General features: G+C 34.1%; 1 protein-coding gene across 1 annotated transcript; it reads right to left on the bottom strand.

The window, feature by feature from the left end:
• Positions 1-6585: 6585 nt before the first annotated feature.
• On the bottom strand, positions 6586-10788 carry LOC145628968 (methyl-CpG-binding domain-containing protein 4-like). Its single transcript, XM_081681417.1, has 2 exons — positions 10576-10788; positions 6586-7273 (listed from the first exon to the last, which is right to left on the bottom strand). Exons 1-2 carry the CDS (start codon positions 10672-10674, stop codon positions 6782-6784), a joined length of 591 nt encoding a protein of 196 aa, XP_081537543.1. The 5' UTR covers positions 10675-10788; the 3' UTR covers positions 6586-6781.
• Positions 10789-12322: the final 1534 nt, after the last annotated feature.

Here is a 12322-nt window from a genome sequence, read left to right as displayed (position 1 = left end):
AGGAACACGAGTTTGCAAAACACTAGAAGTCAGTTTTCCACGTTAAATAGTCATTGCATTATGTTTGCCTACTTTATAGGAAGTTAGTTTTGACTTGGTATTAATATTTATTATTAGATTTTGTTTTATAAAAGATAAGGTTTTGAAATAAAATCTTATTTTCTCTTAATAAAAAAGATAACTTATTTTCCTAGTTTCTAGGGATTTAGTTTTCAAATAAAGTAATTTATAAACTGATTTTATTTTATAAAACAAAGTTTTATAATCAAAATCTGATTTTTATTGTAGTCAAAGTCGTGGGAAAAAGATTTTCAAAGTGGTTACCTTAAAAGTAGGAGTTCAGTTGAGATTTTTTTTGTTAAGGAACAAAATGAATCTGGTCTATATGTGAAGTTAAATTAATGAACGAGTGTGTTATTTTAACTTATCTTCTTAAAGAAGTCAGTTTTAAAGTCCTATTTTTTAGCACAAGGACTTGGTCCCCAAGGAACTTGTGGCTGGTATTTGCAAAACGTGTTGATTGCTTTCCTAACAAAAAGGAAGTTATTGGGCAAGTCGTGGAGCAACTAATTGACCCATTATTGTTGCTTATAATCAGAATTAGTTTTCTATTCGTGGGCCTAAAGATTCGGACCACTTCTGATCATAAGGAACATGGACAATTAGTGGGTTTTCTAATCTTCTATAAATAGAACGTTTTTAATTCTTTCAAAATTGTCTGACTTTAGAGAGTCATTCCATATAGTGTCTCACTTAAGAGGAATAGTTTTTCACGAGAAATATATTATGTCTTCCACGTTGGCGAGTCAGTTCCTTTGGGTTCCAAGTTCCTTACATGTCTCAAAGTGTCCAACATATTAGTTTCGTACATCTATCTTTCATATGTATTTGAGAAATGTTTAAAGGTTTGAGTGAACTCTTGTATTGGGGAATTTGTAAGGGTTTGAGTGAACTCTTGTATTGGGGAATTGGGAAGTTTGAGTGAACTTCTATTTGTGAGAAAGAGAAGAGAAAGAGAAGTGAGAATAGAAAGAGAAAGAGAAGTGAGAAGAGAAAGAGAAGTGAGAAGAGAGAAAGAGAAGAGAAGAGTAACAAGTTGGGTGACAAGTTCCTCGGGGCTTTGAGTTTGTTGAGGAACTTGAAGTTAGAGTCTTTAGTTTGTAATAGGTCATTGCCCTATTCTAGTGAAGATTTTTTCCTAAAATTCCTTGTGGTCGTGGTTTTTCTCCTTGATTAGGGCCAAGGAGTTTTCCACGTAAAAATCTCTCTTGCACTTTTAATTCCTTTAGCTATCTTTCAGTTCCTTTAGCTTACTTAGTTTTATTTCCGCAAAAAGTTTGACTAGACTGTCATACTACAATTCAACCCCCCCCCCCCCCTTCTTGTAGTATTCATTGAAACAACACTCTTGTTCTCCACCTTTCTCTCTCCCCGTCCCTCTCTCTTCGCGGCGTCCAGCAATTAAATCGAAGAAACAAAAGAGTATGATAGAAAGAGAGGTGCGGCGGTGCTGTGCTTGCTTCGGTAAGGGGGCGGGTCTTCTCAAGCCAACTCCATTTTCATTATTCATGCTCGGATCTACAAGATTTACATGTTTCCATAATATTAATTGAGTATTGTAGGCGTCGCTCGAAGTGCGCCTACGTTAAAAGCATGTGTGAATATGCTTGGCACTCTTAGGAAGTAGCAATTGACATATACGATTAGGGACAAGGAAAGTAGGGAGCCGCCAACAAGTTTTTTTAAGGAACTTGTAAACCGTTCACAGATCATAAAAGGCAAGCACGATTAAGGGAGAACGATAGGCAACAACGATTGACCCGTGAAAGTTACACCCCATTCATAATCCATGAGATTACTAACTCCATATGGTTTGGAACCACGAAAGGAGGATCGGGGATGATGGTACGAAGTGAGTCATGGAGTCACATTCGCCCATATTGGCCTCTACTCGATTCTTATAGTGAAAAGTGATTCCTGCGATCTCAAAGGCATACAAACAAAGATTCAATTTGCTCCAACTATTATTAGACTAAATTGGTTTAATATTAATGCAACACATAATTCTAAAACATTGTGATCACTTGATTAAACAACAAAATTAAAAAGGATCCTAAACCGATTGTCCAAATTATCTTATTAGGTGTGATTTCCAATTACATATTCCCTTTAACATGCAATATGGTGATCAATAAAAAATATAATAAAATAAACATTAATATTGGAAGCAATTTAACAATAAATTGTTAGTCAAATCAAATATAAAATAACCTAATCATGATACTAGCAATATAAAAATAAAATAAGTAATTAAATTAATTAATTACTCACATTCCGCGCGTTCCTTTAAATTGCTACATCATGAATAAACTGTTAGTAACTTCAATAAAAATATAAAGCAAATGAAAATTAAATTAAATAAATGAAAAGTAGAGTTGATTTGGTCCAAACCCTCAGTTATTTGTACCTTTCACGCCTTGGTTTAAGGACGAAACCTCGGATTAAGTATAGACTCCTTGAAGTGCTTAGGGGAATTATTATGGAAGAATAAGGAGGCTAGAAATTAGGTTAAATAGGGAGAAGAAAATGATTTTTGGTGTAAGGTGAGAGAGAATGATTATTGGTGCCCCGAACTGCAAAAAGGGGGTCCTATTTATAGGGAAAATGAGCAGAGGGAACACGCGGAACCCTAAAAAGATAAAAACCCTAAAAAATAACACCGTGTCACGGTAGAGAACACCGTGACACGGTGCCAGGCACCGTCAGACAGGGAAAGGCACCGTCAGACGGGGGATAATCCGTGACGCGGTGGAAACTGGAGTGACGCGGGAAATATTTGACATACGGGAAGTGAAAACGCGTGAAGGATTTATGCGGAAAAGACACGAGAAAATTCCGTGACACGGCACACGTACCGTGATACGGCAGTGTCCATCGTGGCATAGTACAGTACACCGTGTCACGGTATGGAAAAACGCGGAAATTACACGGAAAAAGCACCGTGACACGGTGGGAAATACCGTGTCACGGCAACAGGTACCGTGTCACGCAACAGGTACCGTGCCACGGTGGAATTTGATGCAAAAGAGCTTCAAAAATGGCACCGTGACACGATGTACAGTACCGTGTCACGGCACCAGGCACCGTCAAACGGGGTAAACTCCCGTGACACGGTGCTTTTGCGCTGTGCGCGGTGATTCTAGTTTTTTACCCTTTTTTAAAATCATCATAACTTTTGATCCGTAACTCGTAATAAGACATATAATATATCATTGGAAAGATTATCAAGTATACTTTCCAACCCAATTAGAATCAGGTCAAAATAATTTGTAGATTTTAAGATATGGCTGTTTTAGTGGAAGGGTGTCGGTTTTAGGCCGAGTTTAGTGTTTTGCTCATATCTTTTTCGTTATAGCTTGGAATTGGGCTTATGATATATGGTTGGAAATCTTATTTAAAGGCCTATCCAACAAAATAATAATTAGATCAAAATTGTATAGCCATAAAATCAGTTTCTCTCAGTTTTGCGATGTGGACACGAAAAGTGGAAAATAGGTTATGGTTTAGGGAAATGAGCTAGAAATTGGATTGGTTCATGAAATATATTGGATAGAACATGGATTTAAGCACTCCAAATATTAAATACTCAACCCAACCAATAATGGCGGTAAAAGGTGTTCATCAACGGGTTTGGTTTTGGGGAGACATTTTTAGGTGTCTACAGAGGAGAATATTTGTTAATTAGTGATGAATATATATATATATATATATTTTTTACATAGGAGAATATTTGTTAATTAGTGATGAATATATATACCCAATTTAATGTGGGTTTTAGTTTTTACAATTCAATTAGTAGTAAATTAATTATTTATTGTGTTTGAATTAGTATATTCATTCATGGATTTGATATTAATAACGTTTAAGTACTATCTTAATTGAGTTTTTGGTTTTTTTGTAATTTATGTTACACTATACTGAAGTTAGTGTACTGTCAACTATCATATAGTAAGTATATGAGAAATTTTATACCGTATATTAATAAACCTTTTTCCAAAAAAGAAATAAAAAAAAAAAAAAAAAAAAAAAAAAAAAAAAACTTAACAATAAATCGGGCACCCTATGACCCGACCCGAGGCGGGTACCCGCTTTTCTCGGGTCGGGACATGGGCCGGTTGCCTAACTACTCGCAATCCCAGGTACCTGGGTTTTCGGGTACCCGGATTTGAACAACCCTAGCGCCAGGCGACAGGCACCAGCGTCAGGCTGTCGTTCGGCGCTAATCAAAAGATAAAATGCGCTTTGTACGGAATCCTTTTCCTAATATAATTTAGTAATTAGAATCCGCGTTAAACAGTTTTAAGATCAGATTTATCATAAAACACTTATTTTATTCCAAATAAAACTCTTAAAAATAATAATTATTAATCCTAATTCCATTAGAATTTAAAAGAGCCTTTTAGATTATTCTAGAAGACTAAAGTCAATCCTAATAACTTTAGGAATAACAATTAATAGGCCCTCCTCTAGATCATTGGGTCGTATATAAAATTCATTTCCGGCCCAATTTAGTATTTTGGCCATAACTTTCTCATTATTCATCATAATTGGGCTTATAATATATCGTTGGAAAGCACTTTTCGAGTCCAATCCAACTACACTATTATTGAATCCTTATCATGGACCAAACTAAATTGGACTGGCTATTTTCATAAATAGTGTACATTTTCAAAAACAGAAAGAGAGATATTTTAATAAAAACAACCGCATCACTAGACTTTTCACACTTTCACTTCGTTCGATAATCAAATTATGTGAAAGGTATTCATCACTGGGTTTGGTTTTGGTGAGACACATTTGGGTGTCTACAATAAATAAGTTTTGTTCTAATGCAAAATTATAAAAAAAAAAAAAAAAAAAAAAAAAAAGATAAAAGTACCACATTTATGTAAATGACTCCCGCAAACAAAGCATCTGTTACCTTTTTGTCGTTTAATATTTTCAATAGTTTAAAAGTTAGTTGAGCTCATTAAAGTATATTACTCAGTTGGTTGAAACTTCCCTTCAGTTTTAGGGGATCCTGAGATCGATTTTCATTACTTACTCTTGTGACTCTAGACACCAAAAACCAAGAAGGTATTTTTTTTTTTACTTGAAGTTAAGATAACAATTAGGGACTAAACTTTTTAACTTTACACTTTTTGGGACTTGGATTTTTTCTTTTAACCGTTAGGACTTGTGGTTAATTCTCATGCAATTAAAACCTATCTAAAAAGCTTACTAACCAACCTATGCATTAAAAAAAAAAAAAAAAATCTGTAATTCCAAAGCAAAATAAAATGGTGAACATCAACTTTAAAACTCTAAAAACAAAAAAGTCAACCTTAATAAATAGCCTTCTATATTCCAATTCAATCATGTTTCTAAAACAAAAATAGCTATTTAAAAAAAAAAAAAAAAAAAAAAAAAAAAAAAAAAAAAGGAAGGCATCTGACATCCAAAAACAGCAATATCCAACATCTAAAAATAGCAACATAGCTTTCTTCATATCATATCTAATTTACCAAACCCAGCAATAAAGTATGAGAAAAGACAAAATTTGAAGTAAATAAGTTATACAAGATTCATAGAGAACTTACTTGTGTTAAGATGCTTGAAAAGCCGCTAATAATCTGCACAAACAAAGCTTCACTTTTTTTTTAGTGAAGGAGAACAAATAGAGGAGTTTGATAATGAAGACTAAAGAGTAGGAGTTGAAAAGGTACCGTATTTTATTATTTTTGGGGTGAAAACACATAACTTTTTTTTCCCAGAGAAAACCAACAAAAATATTTTTTGCAAATAAATTAGAACCTAAAGTAATTAGTGGGCCCACCACTTAACTATAGTTAATTTTTTTAGCTGAAATTCTTTCTTTGGTCCCAAATGGTGAAAGAAAAAAGTTCAATTTCAAATAAGTGAAAAATAAAAAAGTTTAGTTCCTATTTGTTAGCTCACTTTTCAAGTATGTAATTATTGATAATAGCCTACAAAAATCTTTTAGGTAAAATAACTTAATCTTCTACAGTACATCCTCCGTTAAAAAATTGAAACACTTTGACTAAATAAATGTGAGCTTTTTAGGGAAAGCAATTTTATGAAATAGAGAATGTATGGCTTTTAAAATTTACTTAGTATTGTTAAATGTTAACCTAGACTAGAGAGCTAATGCACGCGATATGTGCAGTTAGCTATATCCAAATAGCTCTTTTGGTTTGGCGCTATTTCACAACTTTAGCTATTAACTTTTTTTTTTTTTTTTTTTTTTTGAAACATAGCTATTAACTTGTTGGCAACATTAGTAGAGGAAAATATATAAATAAAAATTTAGAGGTATAAATGCCAACACACTATTCCTAAGAGTGAAAATAAATAAATAAATAAACATTTTAGAGGAAATAATTGTCCAAACGCTATTTATAAGGGTTATCTTTTACTTTTTAAAAGGTTTAGACTATCGTTATTTTCTACACTTTATTTTAGGCATTGAAGGACCAAAGCCAGACATAGAAAACATACAAGGACCAAAGCCAGACATAGAAAACATACAAACATCCCACTGGACAAATTAACATTGCAAATTGAGGGTCAATTAGATAGTATATTACCTAGTAGTAGTCTTACATGGACTTATACAAGCATGAAGCATCAGTAGCAAGACTTAAAGGCACTAGTACGCTACAAAGAAACGGTTTCAGACAGGATTTAGGATTACAAAACACTTAATAAGTTGATAGGTATTTCAAGTATCAGCAGGCTTTGAATCTTTAGCTTTCTTGGCAGAAGGTTTCCTCTCGATATCCTTTGGTATGGTCTCCTCCACCACCTTTGGTACCGTAAAGCTGAATTCAGTAACAGATACACCTTTTATCTCGGGATTTTCTTCTAGGTACTTTGCCACTTCGGTACTAGACCTAACTTTCTTCCCAGTGGGGGTCACATAATGAGCGTCCAATTTAGAAAAATCCCTTCTAAGAACCAGCTTTCTCTTAAAACCAACTGGGGTCCTTGGGATGTTAGGCTTGTCAATCACCCATGTCCTGGTAGCATCCTTTTCAATATCAGCTGGATCACTGCATGAGACGTCAGGCTTCTTATTGCATGTGAAAGGTTCCTCCAACAATTTACTCCTGATCACCTCATACTCTTCTTCGTTGGATATGAGTCTCCATTTAAAGCATTCACCGCATTGCACAGCATAAAGTCCTATGGTATTCGTCCCTGTCTGGGGTTTCTGCAATGTATAATTAATTATTCAATTAATTGAAGACAGTGAATGGTTTGGAGACAGTGATCTTACAAAAAAGTATAAATGACAGAGCAATCATGAGAGAGATTACTTGAATAATACTTAAGCATAACAAAATGTATACAAGTATATGAGAAGGTAATGTAATCTCGGATATCTTACTACCCCACTCCAACCTCATTTAATAGTAAAATTGAGCTTTAGCTGAGTTAAACTAGAGTACGAGCAGCCTCATTTAGCTATCACACATACTTGACAACTGATTTTCACCTACAAATCAGCAATACCAAACTGACAAAATAAGTGCTCAGTTCAAGAGGTTTGAGTTCTCCAGCCAAAAATATGATGATCCCCCCACCCACAACCCCCCCCCCCCCCTCCTGGTTGTGGCAAGGGTTAGGCCAAAGTCCATCTTGCTGTAGCCCCCTCACCTCGACCTTGGAGGCGAGACATCCTTAAATTGAATTGAAGTATCTCTGGATGGGAAGGCAATTAATACTTCAATGTTGAAGATGCTTGGGGTTCGCATTCCATATATATGGCCACATTCACATGTGAGTACTGATGCTTAAGCCATGGGCCCTGTCCCTTTACCCTTCCCACTACTTAGCTCAAGCTATAATAGGAGGGGAGTCGGGGGCCTTTGTCCAACTAAGAAAAGTTTCTGCTTGGGCCATGCACACATGCATTCAAAGGAGTATATGGATGGAAAAGGGGACCCACCTCAAGCAACTAACAATAATTATGAACCTAAGACTTGTACAGTTATACACACTGGTTTAAAATTACAGACATGAACTCAAGGAAAGATTCTGAACTCTTCTTTCTTTCTCATAAAATGCTAACCACCACCCTACAACATATAAGTCAAACCTTTGCCCCCTTGTTTGTGCAATGATATTTACAATCAGCTCTACACTCATAACAATCCATACCTTAAAGACCTATAAATAAATAAAAAGCAAGAAAAAGTTCATTTTTCACTCAAAGTTGAAAGCTTGATCTTTTAGTAATAGATCCTCCAGTTTTTTTGTTGTACCATATTGGCTTTCATGTTCACCAACAATCAAATGTGATAATTAATAAGTATCTTTGATCATCTATTGGTAAATATTTAAAATTTGATGTTCTAAAAATACATTATAAGACGAATCTAACAAGATCCCATAAGTTTAAGTTCTTCTCATATAAATTGTTGAAGTTCAACATAAGTGGTCCTGGTTTTAGAAACCTGGTTAGTTTCTGAATTTTCTTGAAAGGGTATTAGTGAATCTTGGGAAATGGGAAACCTTTACTTTGTTAATATATCCAATTGTTATATATGTTTAGTTAGCTATGATTGTGATCATGGGAGCTCTGCTCATGCTTTAGCTTAATTTGTCTCGTTAACTCTACAAATAGCATATTGTACTATTTGTTTTTGTTAAAAGCAATCAATGAAAGTACATTAATTTTCTGATTACCCAACTTCCTTTGCTAGTCACATACATTGCTTAGCTTTACAACATGACAGTGAGTTCTTTCTCCAAAAAAATGTCTTACCTTTATAAAGTTTCCACCAACATAAAGTGATGATAAAGAAGAGTATGTGACTACTGCAAAAGCTCAATCTGGTATGACTTAAAATAATGAAGTATCTTCGATACAAATATGAATTATAATTCCCCCTCTATTTTTCTTGTTAATTTATTTTACTTTAGGTAAAGGAGGTAAGTGCTCCAAATTCCATAAAATAGACGAGGTCAAATACAGAGAAGCCCCATCAAAACAGAAGAGTTGATCTCCCTAGCTGGAGATTCTATGGAGTATCTCCACTACCTTAAAAGCCTAAAGATCAAGATAAGAGATTTATATGGAATAGGGGAGAAACAACAAAAGAGGTTATAAAATACCACAAGTGTTGATTTATATATTGAGATCACTAAAAGGTGAAAGAGGCAATACCATTCTTGTAGCGACTTAGCACAAACTTCTGTTCAAAATTAATACACTTATATTCCTTCTGAGCGAGAGGTAATCCTACCTTTTACTAGCATAAACTGACAAAATTACCATTAGACAAACTCATAAAATTTGCCTCCCTCCCTGGCTCCACAAAAAGCTTCTCAAGACTACTTCATTCTCAATCAAGTTCCAATATAAGAGGCAAATAGCACTTAGTTTTCCATGAGAATAAGATTCAACAATACAAAAGACTGATCTAATCACCTAAACTTAAAATAATGCCTCTAACTATTAACATGGAAACCAGGCCTAAGTGGTAAAACCAGACACAAGCAAGGTTGAATTTGTAGATCCCCATAAGGAACACGAGGAATAGATCCAAATAAGTCTTACATCAGCTTCTAATGGTCTAACACTACAATTGCACAAGGGTATAACTGTAGTCAAGGAACCAACAAGATGATAATCTGTGACATGAAACCCAGGTAAGTCATCTTTTGCACATCTTATGCAGCACTGCATGTGTAAAGAAATTTAAGGATTGTAACATTGATACATCATTCTTCAACAGCAAACACAGTCCCACATGATTTCGCGATTTCACAGGAAAATTCTTATAATAAACAGATGTACCTTACAGTGACAAGAGTCGCCCAGTCCCGCGAATAGAATTTACAAATCTCTATAAAGGTCCATAATAGTTACTCCATATTCCAAACAATCACTTTCATTTACACAATTAATATATCCGGTCAATATAACTCTTAACATACACTTGAAAACATTCAGCTCACATAATGAAAATAACCTTGTTAAAGCCATAATATCAAGCTATTCAATTAAGCCTGAAAAGAATGCCATAATAAACTACTTCAAATCCTTCCGAAAACCCTTTTAATTCCACTCTTGACGCGACAATTATATAGCTTTTCAAAAGTTGTTTAGATCCTCAACTAGCTTCAAAATGGGTAACCAAGATTCAATTGAGACGCTTTTTTTAGCCCAAAAAAAAAATTAAAAAAAACCCTCAATAATCTTCACAATTTTACAAGCACCCAAATCAAAATAGAAATCAATGGAACACAAAATCATGCAAAAGGGTCGCTTAATTCATAACCAATTTCAACAAAAACATAATCATCTCAAGAGATTTAAGCATTTCCCTACCTTGATCAAACATGCACAATCAAATAAAAAACTCGACATTGAAATCCGAGCCAACAATTGAAACAAAAATGCAACAAAAAAAAAAAACCCTAAATCGGAGCTTAAAAACCCAGCAATAGAAGATGAAATAAATGAAAAAAGGGTTTGTAATTGAGGAGAGAAAAAGTGAAGAAAACCTTAGAAGATGCGGGAGTAGCCGGAGCTGGCGGATTCCGGGAAGTGACGGAAGGTTCGGTGGTCGGAGACTGCGACGTGACTACCGACGGCTGAGACATCGGTGCAGAAGAGAGAAGGTAAGGAAAGAAGCTGATAGTTTTAGACGGATGAAATGATACCAAAACAAAATTGAATTGAAGATCTATGAGACTGGATTTCTAGTTTCTATACTTGTATTACTGGTTTTTTTTTTTTTTTTTTTTAAATGTTTTTATAGGGGAGTGAGCAAGACACAAGTGGCCCAATAAGGTTATTTTTCATCTTAGATTTACCGACTTAGGTTACGACTTACGTATTTTATTACTTACTCATACTCCGTTTTTCTTTTTCGGACGTAATATTACTTGCTTTGTTTTTTTTTTTTTTTTAACATATTTAATTTTCAATATTCTATCTTAAAAAAATTTCTATCTTCTCCCCTTTTTTCTTACTTTTGCCTTTTTGATTATTTTTTTTTTATATTTAACCAATGTCACTTCCATCATATTTTAGTACTTTCTACCATAAATTTGGAGCAGGAAAAAATAAAGCAAGTGATAAAATATAGAGAATATATGAATTTAGAAATTAGAACTAGTTTAATTCCTCTCAATTTTAGTAAATTTTATAAAGAATTAGGTCTTGTTCATTTCACCTTATTCAAAATAATATTACGGAGTAAATAAAAAGTATAAGCTCGTTAAAACTAATTTTAATTTAGTAAAAATAAGTTAATTTAATAAACATTTTTTTCACCATATACACCTGAGTTTTTTGTTTATTAATCATATACCCCCTGAAATTTTTCAAATTCGATCATCATATACCCTTGAGTTGTTACAAAAAATTCACCACATACCCCTAATGAAAACAAAATAAATGAAATTTGGTTTTATTATTCATCGAAACCACTTTATATCTCTTCCAGTCTTCCCCCATCCCTAAAATTACTCCTCTCTTTTTCTCCAACCCTTAAAACCACTCCAAATCTTCATAGTCCATAGTTATATCTGAATGATTGATTTTGAGGATGAGAAAAGGAAATTCGGGGTGAATAAAAGGAATGTTGGTGGTTTAAGGGGTAGAGGAATGTATTTAAGATGGTTTTGGGTCATAATTAACCCTAATTACTGACGAAGTTATCAATCGTTAGTCATATAGGGTATATGGTGTATTTTTGTTAAAACTCGGGAGTATATGGTTGAGGTGATCAACAATGACTCGGCTTGCTAGCCCGGCCAGATCCAGCCCGAAAATAAGAAGGGTTTAGGCAAGCTAAAAACAAATTTTTTTTAGTTAAAAGCCCGAACCCGACCCAAAAAGCCCATTTTGGCCCGACAAGCCCATCACTTTTGGGCAGGTTTGGGCATGACATTTATATTAAGGTCTGGGTTGGGCCGAATTTATGATTGAACAAACGAAAAACTCAAGAGTATATGTTGAAAACCCATTTAATAAAAGTAAATTTAAAGAGCATATATGATTTTTATTTTATTTTTGACAACAGCTGAATATATATATTAAATCAGAGTTTACAAAATATAAAACATGAAATAAAGCTTACCACTACATGGCTTTCAATATTCACAAACTATTGGGTGCAGAAATCCGACCCCAGTAGTTTGAAAATCCGCACCCAATAGTTTGTGAATATTGAAAGCCATGTAGTGGTAAACTTTATTTCATGTTTCATATTTTTGTTTGTGCAGCGAGCAAAACAATGAAGTT

The sequence above is a fragment of the Chenopodium album genome, chromosome 4 (genome assembly GCF_948465745.1).
Source record: "Chenopodium album chromosome 4, dcCheAlbu1.1, whole genome shotgun sequence".
NCBI lineage: Eukaryota > Viridiplantae > Streptophyta > Magnoliopsida > Caryophyllales > Amaranthaceae > Chenopodium > Chenopodium album.
This window is presented reverse-complemented; position numbering and strand designations above follow the sequence as displayed.